The sequence below is a fragment of the Mytilinidion resinicola genome (assembly GCF_010093595.1).
Source record: "Mytilinidion resinicola strain CBS 304.34 unplaced genomic scaffold BDZ99scaffold_2, whole genome shotgun sequence".
In the NCBI taxonomy this organism is placed as follows: domain Eukaryota; kingdom Fungi; phylum Ascomycota; class Dothideomycetes; order Mytilinidiales; family Mytilinidiaceae; genus Mytilinidion; species Mytilinidion resinicola.
Genome location: NW_022985438.1, coordinates 1,177,984 through 1,196,073, shown reverse-complemented (window position 1 = coordinate 1,196,073; position 18,090 = coordinate 1,177,984). Strand labels below are relative to the sequence as shown.

The 18,090-nt window shown below is 55.9% G+C and overlaps 3 protein-coding genes across 3 annotated transcripts; 2 read left to right on the top strand and 1 right to left on the bottom strand.

The window, feature by feature from the left end:
- Positions 1-147: 147 nt before the first annotated feature.
- Positions 148-1,852, bottom strand: BDZ99DRAFT_376498 (SPRY-domain-containing protein; the record flags this gene model as incomplete). The annotated part of the gene is made up of 3 exons (XM_033715027.1): positions 148-1,019; positions 1,072-1,377; positions 1,450-1,852. The coding sequence occupies 3 exons, from the start codon at positions 1,850-1,852 to the stop codon at positions 148-150; spliced, it is 1,581 nt and encodes a 526-aa protein (XP_033582972.1).
- A 4,879-nt stretch (positions 1,853-6,731) lies between these two features.
- Positions 6,732-10,004, top strand: BDZ99DRAFT_126922 (transportin-2). The gene is made up of 4 exons (XM_033712578.1): positions 6,732-6,758; positions 6,863-7,110; positions 7,163-9,787; positions 9,842-10,004. Exons 2-4 carry the CDS (start codon positions 7,009-7,011, stop codon positions 9,941-9,943), a joined length of 2,829 nt encoding a protein of 942 aa, XP_033582971.1. The 5' UTR covers positions 6,732-6,758; positions 6,863-7,008; the 3' UTR covers positions 9,944-10,004.
- Positions 10,005-14,267: 4,263 nt separating this feature from the next.
- BDZ99DRAFT_377424 (uncharacterized protein) lies at positions 14,268-16,154 on the top strand (the record flags this gene model as incomplete). Its single annotated transcript, XM_033715066.1, has 5 exons — positions 14,268-14,377; positions 14,436-14,741; positions 14,810-15,037; positions 15,105-15,141; positions 15,192-16,154. The coding sequence occupies 5 exons, from the start codon at positions 14,268-14,270 to the stop codon at positions 16,152-16,154; spliced, it is 1,644 nt and encodes a 547-aa protein (XP_033582970.1).
- Between the last annotated feature and the right edge of the window lie 1,936 nt (positions 16,155-18,090).

Below are 18,090 nucleotides of genomic sequence, written 5' to 3'. Positions count from 1 at the left end.
CCAGTGCCCAACGCCCAAAGAACGGGAATGAAATGCGTGCGTGCTAGTGAGAGAGATAGGAGAGTAGGATATATGTTATGTTCATGAATACAGAGCCCCCCCAAAACTTAAAGAAAACGTTTTTGCAGCTCGGAGAACATCTCTTCTTCAGCGTCTCGACGAGCGTCTTGAATCGCGGGACGTGCGCGTGCCGCTGCGATCGCGATTCATCCCGGGCCGGTCCGCAACCGCGGCGTCGTAGCTTGGAATCGGCGGCTCTGGCGGGTGCAGCAACAGCGGTGCGTTCTCGTGCCAGTCGCCGTGCTCGTCGTCGTCGCTCATTCGGCGGTGGCGCTGCTGCGGAGAGCCCTCCGGGCTTTCGTACTCGGGCGGTGCGTCGGTGTGCTCGAAGCCGAGGCCGCGGGATTGCTGTTGTTGTTGGATGTTGGTGGTGTTGTTGGCGGCGCCGCTGGTGCCCTCGCCGATGTCTTCGTTGGAGTCTACGAGACTGAGAGCAGCAAGAGATATGTCAGTTGGGCTTCGTTGCGGGCCGGGAGAGGTGGGCTGATGTCTTCCTAACCGCATCTGCTGGCTGCTGGTTCTCCCGTGGCCGTGGAAGCCCGCTGAAATATAGCCGCCCATGCCTTCTCTGACGCCTTCCCTCCCCCCTTCTAATAGTATGCTGCCCTGTTCACTGCCGTAGGGAGGCGGGGGTGCAAGGCTGCCCGTCATTGGTGCCAGCCCCCATTTCTTAACGTTTGCTTCAATGAAGACAAATCCAAGCTGGCCGAAGTTGACGTGGACCTGGCATGGCCCGTTGGCGCCGACGGAGGGGAAGAAGTTCTGGGATTTCATGCCGTGTGCCACGTCGTCTAATTTCTTGCCGTTCCGTGTGAAGAAGATGGTTCCCGTGCGAGGGCGATATCCGACTCCGATTACGTCGCCTTGTACGTACGCGGGGCCGTATGGAGTAGGAGTAAAGGGCTGATTGTACCGTCGTGAGCCATGTGATGTGTATGCTACGGAGAATCTGTGGTACCCTACGAAAAGATTAGCTCGAGTCAATGTCAGACTCTTAAACAGTATGCCTACCTGGTAACCTAAAAAGCGGATAAGGCTTTGTAGTCATGCCGATGGAAATGGTGGAAGTCTCGGGTTTATCGTAAATCTTGGCCTCCCAATAGTATACCTCGTTCTGTTTTGGTACGGGCAAGTTACTTTGAACGCTGCACTCCGAGTCGAAGAACTCTATCTCTGTCCTACCTTCGACAAAGCAGTTTGCGATTTCTAATTCCGGCTCGAACTCCCATGCCGACACGCCCTTCTCTTGTATTGCCAAGAATTGTGATAAGGAAATGTCGGTTTGTACTGATTCGGGCGGGTTTGCTTGCACAAAGGCTGTCGATTGTCAGTGTGTTGCAGTTCCTAGCTTGGAGTGGTTTCCAAGTATATATGGGACAGTGATCGTACCCTTTGCCCGTAAATATTCCGTCCTTTGAATGTCGTCCATCTCCTCCAACGCCTCGGCCTCCTCCTTTGCAAAGGCCTGCTCGTCGTCATACTCTCCAGGCCTGCCTATCCGGTCTAAGAAGATGCGTCCCTGCTGGGTGTATCGGAAGAAGTAGACGATGACGGCGATGAGGATGACCAGGCCGGCGGCTCCGAGGACTGAGAAGATGCCGATCATGATTCCCTTCGCGGTCGAGCCCAGGCTGCTGGAGATCCGCACAGGCTCATTGTAGCCCCTCTGCAGGCCCTTTAGAGACTCCATCACGATAGCCGGCGGCGCTGACGGGGCATTTGACGATGGAACGAAGGCCTTGGAGAGGGTCGCTGGCGGCGGCTCCGCGCGCAGGCCGTCGTGCGCTGGCATCGTCAGACCGTCGCAGGCGCCCGGCCGCAACGTCGGGGCGGCGGGTGCTACTCGTGATGGGGTGCTGGACGAGTGGCGCGAGGAGGGCGTCTTGTTGGTCTGCAGCGGCGTCGTGTGTGCAGGGCGTGGTGTAGCGGGGGCCAAGTCTTGGGTGACGTCGAGATGTCGAGCGGCGCTGGCAGGGTAGCGATATCGACGGCGGCGCGGGATGGCGGCTGCCAGTGGTGAAGGGGAGCGTGAATGGGCGTGTATAGAGGGCAGCGTGGGAGGTGGTGCGAGTTTGGTGTTGTGGTGGAGTCTTGGGAGACCTGAGGCGTGGTTTCGGTCATGCTATGTGAGACACTCCGGCTGCGTCGCGGCACGCTCCAGCCCTGCCGATGTTTGCGATCCAAGCGTGCCAAGTTGCCACCTCCGCTTCACCATCAGTCCAATCCGTCCCATCGTCCGCGCATGCATGTCTCTGCGGTCGACATTCACTCCTGCGATGCAGAGCCTCTCGTTCTGCGCTGCAAAGGGGTGGGCTGCGGGTCTGCAGGTACCGCGCCTATTCACCTGCCACAGAATCCGTGGCCCACGGGCTCTTCACTGCCACACAGCCACTTACAGCGTCCTGACTACTGGAGGTACCTCGTCGTCTGGGAAGGTCGGGATCATCAGCACTCCGACTGTCCCGAAATCGACGCCTGGGAGCTGCACCGTGACATGCTGGTCCGCAGGGACAGATACCCGTTGCACGAGGCAGCACCAGCAGACGTTTATCGGGGCTGCCACACACCTCTGTCCAACTAAAAGCCTCCCGAGGTCTTGCAACTATTGGACCATGATAGATTTGTAGCTCTCAGCATCGCTATTTACGCAGCTATGCGGTGGAGGCACAATCTATATTACTTGATAGTAGACGCAACCCCGGTATGCGGCCAAGCTGTTACTTGGAAGATGCTCACTACAAGCTCTTACACTCAACAACTACATCTTGTACTCGTGGGGGACCTACTACTTCTTGAGGTACTGTACTTGATGCAGGATTAAGCCGTTGTTTGGATTTCAGAGTCTAGATCTTGTTCATCATTGCTATAAGCCTCGAAGGAGGAGTCCGATAATCCCCACGTTTTGGGAGGGTTGGGGGCTTCCATTCAACCCACAAGGGAATCTTCATCTTCTTCCGATTCACTGTGCTGGGCTTTGAAGATCACGTGATGGTCGGTGACAGCGAGATCATGAGCCTGGCTCTCTAGGCATACATAACTCTTGTTTCGCCTTGTAGTTCCTCATAATCCTTGGCGTAGCGGCTAATTGTAGATTGCTACTTATGATTTCTATGTAGTAGGCGAGGCCGTCCTCACGCATGCCTACTGATCAGAACAGGGCGGTTTTTGTCATCTTCGTTGTCATCTAGTGATATCCTTCGCCAGCGTATCGAATAGCTTCCACTCGAGTAGATTTGCAAATCGAAGGGAAGGAATATCGGAAAAGCGACAGTGGCTCCGTGATAAAGACCTAGGACTCTAGAGCTCGCAGAAGCAAGAGCTTCAGTCAGTTTACCTCGCTCTTAAAGGTGGTGCTCTAACCAAGAGATAGCCGGGCTCATATCTCAGCCATGCTCGCCTTAGAAGCCTTGAATCAGAAGGCTTGCAGTCAAAGTGAGCTACGACAGACTTAAGAACAGAGAGCGAGGTAGCTTCAGCCTTGATCATCACGGCAACGAACAGGCCGTGAAACAGCTTCTTAATGGCCTCCGATATACGCGATTGTTGTTTACACCATTCAATATAGACCTTTCCCAGTATGTCATCAGTGTTTTGCCATTTGAGGATTAGCTAGGACCGTCAAGATATAGAGTAACCTGATACCATCCCAACAGTAAGGCGTGAATAGATGCTAGATCCGGTGATTTCCATCATTCGCAGACCCTATATTCAGGCATTTCAGTTATAGTAGCATAAATGGATGAACAGGTGACCAAATGTTATGAGAGATGTCATGCCGCGGTTGCAAGCTTTCCATGGGAATGCCCAAGGTATGATCCATAGGGACAGGCTTCAAGAGCTTCAAGAGATGACGGAGAACGGAGATTCTATCATCGGGCGGCCAGCGCGGCAGTAACGACCGAGTAACGTGGTCGGATGAATGCCTTATTCTGGAGCCTTCATTAACGAGTGGCTCACCACAAAGCACAGTGCTCTCTACACGAAGTGCATGATACTAAGTCCAGTACAGAATCGCTTTCTAGTTCACTCATACCGCAATATCTAGAAGAAATGCGCTATATTTCTTGATCTCCCTAGTCATTTGGAGTTCGACTTCCTCAACTAATGCTGGCGGCCGGATGCCGTAACAGGCAAGATCGCCGAATTGAAGAAGCTTCGTAAATATAAAGCTTTTGTCATGGGTAGCGGTGCGCTGGCAGGTGATCTCGGGGGATGAATCAAATGTTCCGAGGGTAGCGCAAAAGTGACGTACAGATCGGTTAATCCGATGCCGATTGGAAGCACCCAAAGTATTGTGAATAGAGGTAACAGTAGAGGATTTAGTAGGCGGGATGTTATGGATGGCAGGAGGATCTCAGAATCTACAATTAGATCATCAGTTGATCGGGAGCTTTGACAGAAACATCGTCTTGGTGATCGTGCGGACTCGGAGAGTCGAAGTTGCTTGACTTGGTGACATCCGATGCCGGGTATCAGTGATCCAAGAGATGCGACTATCAGATGCGAGTCATCATAACGAAGGATGTTCGAGAAGAGGATGGTGGCTTCACCGACGATATCGACAGTATCCAGTTAAAGAACTTGATGCCTATAGTAATGTAACTGATGTGGAGATCGAGTAGTCCTGAGAAAAGTTCTCAGCTGGTGAACTCAGCCTAACCCAGCATGGGAAATGCTCTTCGGTTTGTAGATAGTCGCCGACCAGCGATCAGATCTTCTTGGAGACTAGTCAGTTCGTCCAGTCCGATGTAGTTACCCAAGAACCGTCGTAAAGTCTACTACTTCCTTCTCCTGAGTGCTTGTGATTGCTGAATTTCCTCGGTATAGTATGTCGGCTCTTCTTGCCGGAACGGTTCTTTGATCTGGCCAAGTTGTTTAAGCACTGCTGCCTCACATCTGTGCGATGCCTCGCCGCACATTATTCCCTATCCGGGTCACGTTGTGCCAACCAAGGAGATGAAGAAGATGGCATGGGGGCTCAAATCGGCGACCTGAAAATAGTGTGTAGCACGCCCTGGGACCCTCTGAATTGCATTATAGATAAAAAGTGTTCAGGGCTTTCGTGGGCGCAAAGATCGCCAAGTTGGAATTCAGGACCGTAGAGAAACATACCAGCTAGGTCAATAGCAGAGGCCCCGTTTGTGGAGTACAGACGATGGTCACACAACAGACATAGATACCTCCGGTATCTCACGACACATTAGAGCCGACTTCTAAAGGCTGGAGGGATGAAAGTCTGCGGTACCGCAACGGTATATCATGGTCGAAACAGGTTAGGATGCATAATTTCCGCCAATTCCGGGTGGTGGGCAACGCAGTGTGCGGATACTAATGGTTACTATGCAGCACGGGAGGGCATTCATCCAGAGTAACTCCAACAACAGAGACAGGAAGTCGATTTTCTGCTCGGTTAAGACTCCGGAGAGGCCGATCGTGGACTCTTCTTGATAGGCCAGTGTGTGGCTAAACCGGGAAGTCGTACAACATACTGCACAGTGTGCGTTCACGTGAGACTCCAGAGAGACGAGACATATCCAGGATGCTGCCTGTTCCAAGCCGGGAGGCTGCATGGCCCTGACGAGAAACAATCGACGACTCCAGAGTACCTCACCTCTAGCAACTGACGATGCGTGCCGACACCCCGAGCGATTGTGACCACGAGTGGCTGTGAAAGAGATAAATATAGGAAGCAAACGCGGAGACGCGATAGGTTCAAGAATAGAAACATTCACAGACTCTCCGTGGACCGTTGAGCATCTAGTCCTGCTGAATTCATCAGCGGAAAGGCTCGACTTCACTCCGCGCTCTCAATATCAAAGTGGCGCAGAGCGCGTGGGGGACGGGCTCGAGGATACGGTCAAGGCCAAGCTCAACGACAACAAACAACCGGTGAAACGGCCTGAAATAGAGGCGCGTACACGTGAGGCGCATGCCCGTCGCCCTCCAGCCCGAGGTAGCGGCTTCATGCATCTTGCGCAACATAGGGCGGCTCTGCACGGCTCTTCGCGATGCACTCGGCGCGCCGGCAGCGGCTGGCTGGCACACTGTTCAGCGACTCTGAGGGCATTGCACTGGCGAGGACGAGCTAGAGAAGGTCCGCAGGCCGCTGGATGGCGGTCCTGTGCACGCCGACATGGTCCTCACAGGCGCAGGCAGGCGGAGGTGAATGTCGATGGCGGCGCTCGAGCGGCGGGCTCACTGTAAACGGCGGCCGGACGACAGCACGACCAAACGGGCCCGCGGGCCTCTCCTGGGCCCAGCGAGTGCTGCAAGGTCCAAACGGTGCTGGTGGTGTTGAGGGTGGTGAATGGGGGTGCGGTCGATGGGGGCGCGCACATCGGCGCTGCAGGTTTTGTCGGGCAGCAGAGCTAGGGCCGTCCCACTTCTCATTGTTACCCACCACCGTCAAGACGTCGAAAACAGCGTGAGCGTCGTCCCTTTCCAGTCGACAGTCCTGCTGCTCGACTGCGCCGCGCATCCCCACCGTTACACCACTGATTCAACGCCCGCCGCCCTCTACCACCGTGCTCGCCCCGGCCCGCCGTGTATCGCCTGCACGCTCCCGCCCCCGCGTCATTCTCGCTGGCCTCGTTGTGCCGGCAAACGTTGAACGACAGCCGTCAAAAATTTAGCACGACGTCCCGGACGACTTTGCTGGGGAAAATGGTGGGCAACTTGTAGCACACCACGCCTGACAGGTACGCGAGGTTGAAGGTGACCTCCCCGATCTTCAATTGCACTCGCCGACTGCCTTTGGACTCCTCCACACAAAGCGCCGAGCTAATATGGCCCCATCGTCTAGAAAAGCGCTCCAGTATCCCTCCAACTTCGCTTTCCCCCTCCGATCCTGTACGGGTACTGCGCCTGCTCTCTAGAGAGTGCGCTCCGTGTCCAAACCTCCCCGCAATACCGACTCTTCAAGCATATACTCTTCATCTTTTGCCCAATATGGCTTGGCAACCGCAGGAGGAGCCCTTGAGGCAGCTTGCCCAGTGTCTCCGCGATTCGTTGAGCGGCCACGACAAGAACGCCCAGAAAAATGCAGAGCTTGTGCGTATCGTCTTCAATTTCTCGCGCCCCACCATACTCACACGTCGTCTAGCTGCTGAAGTCGGCAAAAGCGTCGCCGGACATCGACAACTACCTCGCCTACCTATTCTCCAACAGCCAACCCCCGCCTATACTGAACATGGGAGCCGAGCACTATCACGCGGCGCGGAGTGCGGCAGCCATCATGCTGAAGAATGATATAAGAACCTCTTACAAGACGATACCCGAATCCACAAAAGCCTACATACGGTCAATTATACTGGTTGGTCTCCAGGACCCCAGCTCGCAGATCCGGAATTATGCAGGAAACGTCATCACGGAAGTCGTACGACAAGGCGGTATCATGGGATGGCCGCAGATTCTCTCCGAGCTCATCTCATTGGTTAGCAACGAGGCTGGAAACGTCCCACCGCAAGCTCAAGAAGGGGCTATGAGCGCATTGCTCAAGATATGCGAGGATAACAAGCATCAGCTCAAGCGGGAATATCAGGGACAGCGACCCATAAACTTCATCTTCCCCAAGCTGTTGGAGTTCACTGCTAGCCCAACCGCAAAAGTCCGGGCGAACGCTCTTGCGAGTATCAACCTCTTCATCCCCGAAAAACCTGCGTCTGTCATCTCGAACCTAGACACATTATTACAACAGCTGTTCGTCCTAGCCGCCGACACCAGTGACGACGTCCGCAAGCATGTGTGTCGGTCTTTCATTCAGATTGCGGACATTGCCCCCGAAAAGATTGTGCCCCATATGGCCGGACTCGTCGACTACATGGTTACTCAGCAACGGAGTGTTGACAATGCTGAACTGGCCTTGGATGCTGCCGAGTTTTGGCTTTGTCTTGGAGAAGACGAAAACCTCCGGAACTGTCTTGGACCCTATCTACCTAAGATTGTTCCTGTACTACTCGAAAGCATGGTCTATAACGAGGACGACATTCTTAAGCTAGAAGGCGGAGACGACGACGCCGATCTGGAAGACCGGGAAGAAGATATCAAGCCAGCCTTTGCCACGTCCAAAGGCGCTCGCTTAGTCGCTGCATCGAACGGAGAGGCTACGTCAGTCAACGGATCCAGCAAAACAGCCGGCTTCGATGACGACGAGCTAAGTGAGGGAGAGCTTGAGGAATATGACGATGATGATGACTTGGTCGATCCAGAAGAACAATGGAACCTTAGGAAGTGCTCCGCCGCGGCACTTGATGTCCTGGCATCTGTGTTCCACGGACCGGTCTTCGCAGTCACGCTTCCATACCTCACCGACAATCTCAATCACGCAGAATGGCCTAACCGTGAGGCTGCCGTGTTAGCTCTTGGAGCCATCGCGGATGGCTGCATGGACGAGGTTGTTCCACATCTGCCTGTTTTGACTCATTATCTCGTCACACTACTCCAGGATACCGAACCGGTGGTTCGGCAGATAACATGCTGGTCGCTCGGACGATACTCAGGATGGGCATCCCACCTAGACGAAGCAGGCAAGAGAGCCCATTTCGAACCCATGATGGACGGAATTCTAAAGCGAATGCTGGACGGCAACAAGCGTGTTCAGGAGGCAGCTGCGTCGGCCTTTGCTAACCTCGAGGAGAAGGCGAATGTCGAACTGAAAGAATACTGTGCAGTGATAGTCCGGCAGTTTGTCGACTGCTTCGCGAGGTACAAGGACCGTAACATGTTCATCTTGTACGACTGCGTTCAGACTCTGGCTGAGCATGTTGGGCCGGCCCTGGCAAAACCGGAGCTTGTCAGCATCCTAATGCCAGCCCTCATCCAGCGCTGGAACAAAGTATCCAACCAGTCAAGGGAGATGTTTCCATTACTGGAATGCCTCTCATACGTTGCGACTGCTCTTGGCGATTCTTTCGCGCCCTTTGCAAGCCCAATATTCACTAGGTGTATAAACATCATCGCGACAAATCTCGAAGAAAACTACATGGCGAGCACGAATCCATCCATGGATCAGCCAGAGAAAGACTTCTTGGTGACGAGTCTGGACCTCCTCAGCGCGATCATCCAAGCCTTGGACGAGCGGAAAAGCACTGAGTTGGTCACAGCATCACAGCCGAACTTCTTCGAACTGTTAACTTGGTGTATGAAGGACACGAACAATGATGTTCGACAGTCGGCATATGCGCTGCTGGGCGATTGTGCTATATACGTTTTCCCTCAGCTCCAGCCATTTCTTCCGACTATCTTGGAGGTTCTCCTCGAACAGCTTGATATCACACAAGCTCTGGTGACGGGCGACGACACGAGTTACTCTGTGATCAACAACGCATGCTGGTCTGTAGGCGAGATCTCGATGCGGCAACGGGAGGGTATGGCGCCGTATGTCGACCGGCTACTCCAAAAGCTCGCCACGATTCTTTTCAACGATAAGGTGCCGGAATCACTCAACGAGAACGCAGCAATTGCCCTCGGGAGGCTTGGTATCGGCAGCTCAGAAGCGCTGGCACCGCATCTCGGGACATTTGCGCCACCGTTCATCCAGGCGATACGAAAAGTATTGTGGACAGATGAAAAGGGGCATGCGCTGGAGGGATTTAACAAGATGATCCTCTGCAACCCAGCCGCCATGGAACAGTGTCTCCTAGACTTTTTCCTCGAGATGGCGAGCGCGACACCGAGTTTCATTGCTGGACCGTCAGCGGGTCAGGGGCTCCGCGAAGTATTCAAAGAGGTCAGTAAACTAATCTACAAGTACATATGGGCTAGCTACTAATCTCGAGCACAGGTGCTGGTCCGCTACAAGGCAATGATACCAGCATTCGACGAATTCCTCCACAACCTGCCGGCTGATAAGGAGCACAACCTACGATCGTGGTCCAACTTGTGAATAATCCCCTTACTCGGGCTTGGTGCATTCGGCGTACTGTTTCCTGGGAGCGGCATGATGCAACGAAGGAGATGAAATGGGGGGGTGTGTGTGTGTGAGCTGCGGAGGTCTGCATGGTGGGTTAAGGACAGCAATATCGGGCTGGACTTGGCATTTTATAGAAGATTTCCGGCGATTTATCTTCACGGCGGGGCGGGGAGCAAGGCGGGTTGGGTCGGGGTTTGGCGGGTTGGGCGGAGGATAGGGTGGAAGGGAGCAGCGAAAGCAACCTTTTTTTCAGCAAAAGGGGCACACGCCTGTTACACCTCTTCTCTTCGATACATTTCTGGCGTTTCTGCGCTTTTCGATCACTGTGATCATACAAACTTTTACATAGCCTTAGGTAGTCACTTCTTTTTCTATAACTAGCACAGTTACTATCGGCTCTGGCAAACTGCCCTTGTCCACTACTTTTCATCACCACATTACTTGTTTCGTTTTTCCTTTCCTTTTCTTCAGTGGATTGCTCGCAGCATTACCTACTCGTCGTCGGTGCTGTTTACGAGTTCAGATTTTGTTTCGAGCGCGTCTCACACCTACACTCGTTTCAGTTCGCGCGCTCTATACCCGGACGCTGGTATCGGCTGCCTTGTCTCTGCCCCCCGGTTCGGCGAGTGAGTCTGGCTGTTGCCTGGCACTGCACTTCGGTTAGCAAGCTACCAGCTTGGGGGTGGAGAGGGGGGGGCGTTCGGCCGTGGTTTGGAAACTCGGCTTGCCGAACGAACGAGCATCCCGCACAGGGCAAAGCCGGGGGTGCGCGGGCGGGCACAACCACCGTTCCAGACCGCACGCGGGCCGCGCTATTTTTACATCATCAGCATCTCTTTTCGCGCATGCGGTGCTGTCAAACCCTCGCTCCGCTGTCTGCTGCTCAGCTGCTGGGACTGGGATATATATCGCATATGGGTTTTTTGCTTCGCTCGCGGATGTAGGGTTTTGTTGGTGTGTCGTAGGAGACTTTGGTATGGTATGGCATGGCATGGCATGGCCGGGTGCAGACGGGTAGGGCAGGGCAGGGGAAGACGAACCAGCATCCTCCACAGTTTCCTTCGTTTCTGGAAGGGGAGCAGGCAAGGGAAGAATGGGGTTTGGTGTCGTCGCGCACCGATCGTGCCTTGGGTTCTGCCTCGTTTCAGCGCGCGACGGGGCTAAGGCGAATCCGTGAATCTGTGGACGTCTGTGAGGGGGGGTGGGTTGTGGGCGGTGAAAGCTGAAATCCTGCGCCAGCTGGAGTTGGACTGGCGCGGGAAGGACAGGGGTTCGATGGCTTCAGGGCCGCTCCACAGCCGTTGCGGTTCTCGCTTGATGGCTCTGCGTTGGGAATAGGGCCGACCGGAGGCGCGGGTCGGAGTGGAGGGGGGTGGGAGCAAGGCACATGGCGTGTGGGTGCACGAAAGGTGGTGGAGCGCGAGGAGCTGCAGAGAAGACGTGTGGAAGGGGGACTCTTCGGGAAGGGAGAACGGCGCACAGAGATTGGACAGGGAGCTGGTCTACACAGGACGCCGCCAGGGCTAGAGCTGGACGGGCAGGATGGAATCTGTGGTGTTTTGTTTTCAATCTGTCGTCTAAGCCGCCGGCTAGCTCCCGGCTCACATTGCCTGAAGCTCTCTAGCACATCCTTGGAAACGGAGACGTGATGTCAAGTCGACCGCGTCTGTTTCAGGCTCTGATTTGGACATTTCTGAACTATCTCTGTGCGTATCCAGCAAGCGTGGTCAGTCCCAGATCGCCGCCCCTGCACCGAAGTCGCATTATCAGAAGTCGCATTATCAGACATCCCAGCTTTGGCACATGTTCGCAGCCCTGGAGCACGCGTTCGACACGCGCCAATGGCCTTTCTGTGTCCGGCGCCGTCTTGGGTGCGTGTTGCGAGGCGGCGGAACGATGCAAGTGCTGTTCCCCAGAGGCGCAGGCCTTGGTCCCGGCGAGGTTATCTCCAAAAATAGACTCAACCTCACCTCCACGCCAGCGCCCCTGCGTGCTTCCCTCACTACTTAGCCCGACACCTGCTACATCTTTCTTTCGCTTGCACCTGCTCGACCTCCACGATGCCACCTTGGCCAGCTCTGCGCAGACACCCGCCACTTGCCTCGGCCAAACTCATCGCGGCCATTGGCTCCCCGGCGACGATGCGGCTGTCTTCCTTCGGACTTCGCATCGCTCCACTTTGCTCCCCTAACGTCATAATTCAGCCTTACGCTGGCCGGCGGTCCGCACGGTAAGACAACAGCGGGCCATGGCCAGAGACACCGTCACACTTGCATCTCCAGCGCGTCTCCCGCCATGCCTTCACGCCTGTGGCCACCGTACCTATCTGTGCGACTCTGCAGCAGACCGCTCCGCCGTCCCCCGCCGCCGTCGCCAGGCCCTGCTGCACTTTGTCTGCACCTCTCTGGGTTGATGGCTGCAGGCCGGGTGGGGGAGGGGGTTTGGAGAGTGACTTTACCCAGCGCGCGGGCCAGCGGGCAGCGTGCATTGTTGATGCCTACAGCACGCCCGGATACACGGTGCAGCCCTCCCTCACTGACCCTTGGTGCTGAAGCTGCTCGAGCTGCCGTCTGAAGCATAGCAGCGTGGCATTCCTCCGGCGGCGGCGGCGTCCTTCAGCTGCTGGCCGGCCGTCCATAGCGCTGCCATATGCGCTGCCATATTGGCTGCCGCGCTCAGCGCAAAACCAGACAATAGTCAATGTCTCGACGGCCGCGTCTGGTGACTGGTGACTTGACTGCTGGCACTCTGTGAAGGGCGCAGCAGGCGCTATTATTAGCACGCAGCCCCCCTGGTGGGCCCGTCGCGATCTCTCGTGCCTCGCATCAGATTATTATGTATTTGCAACCGCAACCGCAACCACGCCATGATTTGCCCAATGCCAGATCCCGCCGTCCCATCCCATCTCCAACGGCGCCGGCGCACCTGCACACCTGCTCGCCATCGAGAGCCCGCAGCTTGGGTGACAGCCGACGGCCGCCCTCGCTCGCCGCGGCTGACGGTCGCTGGGCATGTTTGTCCCTTCTTCCAAGCCCGTGGGCGCCGGCGCCGGGTCACCTACCAGGCCGTCGCCCACGACGTGCATTGCGCGAGCCCAGTGCTCGGGGCCGACAGGGCAGCAGCACGAATCGAGGGCGTGTGCTCGGAACGCAGCGAGAATGTGGCGCGCCTAATGCACGCCAGCAGGTGAAGGCCGGGAGCCAGCCAAAACGTCTCAACAGGCGGGCCAGGATGTGCAGACGTGAGGGGTGGGCGGACGTGGTGTGGCCACGCCGCGGTGGGAATGGTCGGATGGTGGGCGTGGTGGGATGGGGAATGCTCGGCGTGAATGGGCCCCAGGTGAGTGTCGGTGAATGGGCGAAGGGCCACGACGGGGCAGCAGTGAGTCGGCGAATGCCCAGGTGGTCGATTCCCGTCTGAATCGGTGCTCGCGGTGCCGTTTCGCCCCATCACCGTTGCAAGCGCGTCGAGGCACGCATGGAGGAGCACCAGCAGCCCCAAGGCGCATCACGCCCCCAGCACCGCGGGCAAACCGCATCGACGCGCTGGCTCGAGTCTGCCACGGACGGTTCACGGGCCTGGAAAGAGCTTGATCTCCCACGGGAGTTACACGGGGGCTATGTCATACGAGGCCATATGGCTTGCTGGAGCCCTCCTGAAGCGCTGTAGCTCCCGCAGGCCTCCTCCACCAGGCCACGGACCTCATCCCAGCGGCCATGGTTTCGCCCAGGAGCTATTTGTAGCATGCGTTGCCTGCAGGCCCTTCCCCCTGCCGCGGTTCTGGCTGCCTCGAGCAGCAACGAGCTTTCCAGACGGGCGCGGGCCCAGCAACAGCACCACACTTTAAACCAGCCTCGTCCCGGCTGCGAGTCTCCTGCAGGGGACTAAACCAATTCACTCGCTTTTGCTTTCCCCCGTTACCCTCGTTTTGCAGTACAGCCCGCCGAAGTGACGCTGTGGCCCCAAGTCACCCAATATCAGTTCAGCCCTACACCACCGTCTCGTCGCCGGACAGCTGCCTGCCGCCATCAAGCATATAGCTTCACGTCCAAGCCTCACGCCTCCACAGCCTGCCCTTTTAGTCATCGCTGTCCCGCACCCAATCTCAGGGCCGTTATCATCCCATTCTCCCACACGATCTGCAGCCCGCTTCCCCAGCCCCGCTGCCGACCGTTTCCTCCCTTCAGCCCTTGCACCAGCCCGGCGAAGCTCAAGAAGGAGCCTCTTCCGGCCTTTTTTGAAGCCCCATCATCAAACATTCTTACCACCGTACGTAGGATTCAGTATTTTGCCCTAAATGGCGGGACCTGGAGGAGGGCCTTCGCGCCGCAGCCACACCAAGTCCCGAAAGGGATGCAAGACGTGCAAGAAACGCCATATCCGCTGTGACGAGACGTTTCCGCAATGGTGAGTTACTCTGATTCCATGGGGACGCCCTCGTCGTCGCGGTGCTGATCAGTGACAGCCGCAACTGCACCAAGCACCAGGTTCGCTGTGACTACCTGGACAGCCCATCTGCCAACGCACCTGAGAGTCCAAAGTCTCCCCAGCAGGCCAATCTGCTCTGGACCGCAGAGATCGAGGCGACCATTTCTATCTGGCAGCAGACGGACGAGTTCCCGTTCCCTGAACTGAGAGTCTATCCTCAACCTCTCTGGCGGGCGTATTCGAAAAGCGAGCTGCGTCTGGTTCACCACCTCTCATCCATCACCAATGAGATGTTCCGCAGTCAAACGTCCAGATTAACAACTTGGACGGACCTTATGCCGAAGTAAGCATTAAGCTTCCGACCGTTAGGTTCGTATTCGGCTGTGTCAGCCCACTGACTGACACCTCCAGATTTCTGAGTGTGGCCGCCTCGCATCCCTTCGTGATGCACTCCATTTTGGCCTTTTCGGCCTCGCATCTTGCCTGGATCTCGCAGTCTAGCGACACGCGCAATCTCGCGTTCCACCATGGAAGCATCGCCTTGAAGGGCCTCCACGAGGCCATCGCAAACTTCTCCAAGGCCAACTCGGACGCGGTCCTGGCTTCGTCCTTGCTGCTTGCATGGCAAGCAACAGAATGGTACGTTCCTCGCCTGTCCTGTTTTGAGACGAAACAAAGAAATTGCGGCTGACGGTTGTGCTTACAGGCGAGGATGGGCCTCCCTCGTCACCGGGACCAAGACTGTTTGTGATCCACCTTTTGGCACTGCGAGGTCTCACTAACCATCTCGCAGGTTATCAGCGCGATGCAACCATGGAAACATGAGTCGCTTTTCGCTGATTACATTATCGAGCAGGGCGCAATTCCTAATCAGAATTACATGAACCCCGCAGGGTCAATTGTAACGCCAGACGTCCGCCGAGACCAACTTGCTACCATTCAGCTGATCCAAAGCTCACTACAGCGTATCTCGCCTTACCTGACTCAGTATGAACAGGAGGGAAAGTGGGTTGAGCAGCTCAAGGCGCACATCGAAAAGCTACGCATCTCCAACCCCCCACAAGGCTCCCAAGAGCAGTTCCAGCAGCTCTACTACCTCCGCAAATGGCTCTTCTGGGTCCCGATCTCTCTACTCGCAGCCCGCCGAGGCGACGTCATCGTACTTCTAGTCTTAGCCCACTTCTATGCCACAGCTTTGGCTCTAGAGCCCATGTTCTCATCCATCGGTGCGGCGTTCTGTGCAAACCTGTCTTTGCCACCTCTCGAAGAAATAATCCGGATCGTTGGTACACTTCAATCTACACAGAGCTACAGCCAACCTACACAGGCAGTTGTGTTGATGATGGACTTCCCTCGCGACCAGGCATCCTCCTATCATGCTCGACGCGACTGGCTACTGCAGCAGGACGAACAACTTGAACCGACGCATCAAGCATCATACGCCTTAGACACTCTGAATCTAGAGTTCGAGAGCCAGATCGCACAATGTAGCTACGGGGCCAGCCTTTCGCCAGCATTCGCGCCGTCGCCGCTGAGTTACGTGCCTTCAGGGGTTGTGTCAGGACAGACGTCGCCATACCTCGAGGTACCACGGTCGATGGACGGGTTCGGGGGCGGGAATGTCTATGTTTCGTCGCCACTGGAGTCTCCTGCCGTCGCACCCATGGCGTATGCACAGGACGAGCATGTGTACAGTTTTAATATGCCAATGGGCTATCCGAGCGGGTTCGTGGCCACTCCCGCCGTCTGGACGTAACTGGGAAGAGAGAGAGGCTGAATCGTATATCGTGGAAACAGGGAGCAACAGCCTCACCAGCAGCATAGCCAGCAACAGTACCAGCATCACCTGCAGCATAATCAGCTACACCTCCAGCCCCAGCACCGCCATTCGCTGCCGCAGTCCCTCCCGCACCACCTCCCGCCGCCGCAACTCCCGCAGTCACCGCCACAGTACCAACAGCAACACTCGCCGTACCAGCAGCCTGTTGAGCCGCCCGCCGACTTCCGCGACAAGGGGAAGGGGCGCCAGTCGACGGCGTGAAACGATTGGTTCGGCATGCGGCATGCCATCATCATCATCACACACACACTCTCTCTCTGTGGACCTACATAATCCACGAACCACACCTTACGACCTAACGACCATACTTTTGCATCGAAGGCGCCAGCGATTTTCCTATAATTTCATTTCCTCATCAGTCTCTTGCTATCTTGTCACAATAAATACACTGTTTTCAATTACTGGGTCTAGGCGTTTCTGCTCTTTTCTGGGAGCGACGTTCCGGTGGCGCTGGGAGCTGGGGTCCGGGGTGGGGGGGGTTTAACAAATTTCTTTAATACTACTACGCATGACTGGGAAAGGGGGGCGCTTGAAGCCCACGAAGAATATGTTGGAATAATTGGATGGGTTCTGGGATGTGGTATGAGGGCATCTGGATCTTGAGGGAAAGAGGCGGGAAGACAACGTGGGTGGTGGGGACAGCGGATTTACTACAGTATTATCGGGGTTGGGGGGAACTATGTCATGCATGAGGCATGACTAGCAAATGCATATTTCAAGAAAAAAAAAATCATCACTCCGGCGCGCTTTTTTTGAGGGTAGCATATTTTCCCCTGCGTAGCGTTTTTGCAAACGGTTGGCACGGAACCGGACGAGAGGTTTGCTGCACCGCGTCTTTTCATCCCGAGGTCCTGTCGTGAGGAGGGGAAGGAGGGAGTGGTATTACGACGTCCATCATCCCCTCTCGACACTACGGGCCATCGACACTACGGGCCACGTGCGATGGGGACAACAGATGCGGCAGCTAGAGGGGCTCGTTGGGGTTATTCGGCGGCCGAGACAGCGCAGCTCAGCTCAGCTCAGCTCAGCTCGGCACGGCTCAGCGCAAGAGGGATGGGAGGCAACAAAACAGACCCGGGTTTCGGTGGCGCTGTGTACGCTGTGACGTTACGTTGCAGCGCGACGCACGAAACCTTCCTCCAGCAGAAACTGAGGTGCACGTAACTATGTAGCGTAAGCCGAAAGGGGGCAGAGAGGCGGTCTAGGATTCGAATTAACGAAAATGGGGGGGTTTTTTTTTTTTTTTTTTCCAAAAATGGGCCGGTCGCTGATGAGCTGAACGCATGTCTGAGCTTCTGCAGTTGGTATTGAGTGGGCGCCCGATTCGAGCATTGCAGGCGAGGAGGGGGGATTATGGACTGATGTCGGGCGGTCGGAATAGTCGGATGGTGCCGCTTGCGTTAGTTTTCTGGTGCTGTACATCTATCCACCACAGGCATAGGTAGTTGAGCTATGGCTTGGCTTGGCTTGGCTATTGTAGGCTGGGTAAAGCTAACCGTGATTGTTTCTTTTTTCGTTTTCTGCAAGTTTGCACATGCTACATGTGGGACAGTGACAGCTTGGGCCCCCGAGCCGCACACCTTGCCTGGCCGGGTGGGTGGGAGTGGAGCGGAGTGGCCTTCACGTGGCAGCAGCGCGCGCGCGCGCGAGCGAGCCGTCGCGAGATCTATAAATATCCCGGAACCCAGATCCTAGGTAGATCCGATCGGATCGAGGAAAATAATCTTTCTCCCTACGTCTTGGATCGAGTAGCGGTGTTCCTTGGTCGGGCGAGGGGCCTCGGGTCTCTAACGAGTGAGTGGAGTGAGTGAACCATATTGGATCGAAAACATGTACTCTACTCAGGCTTCCT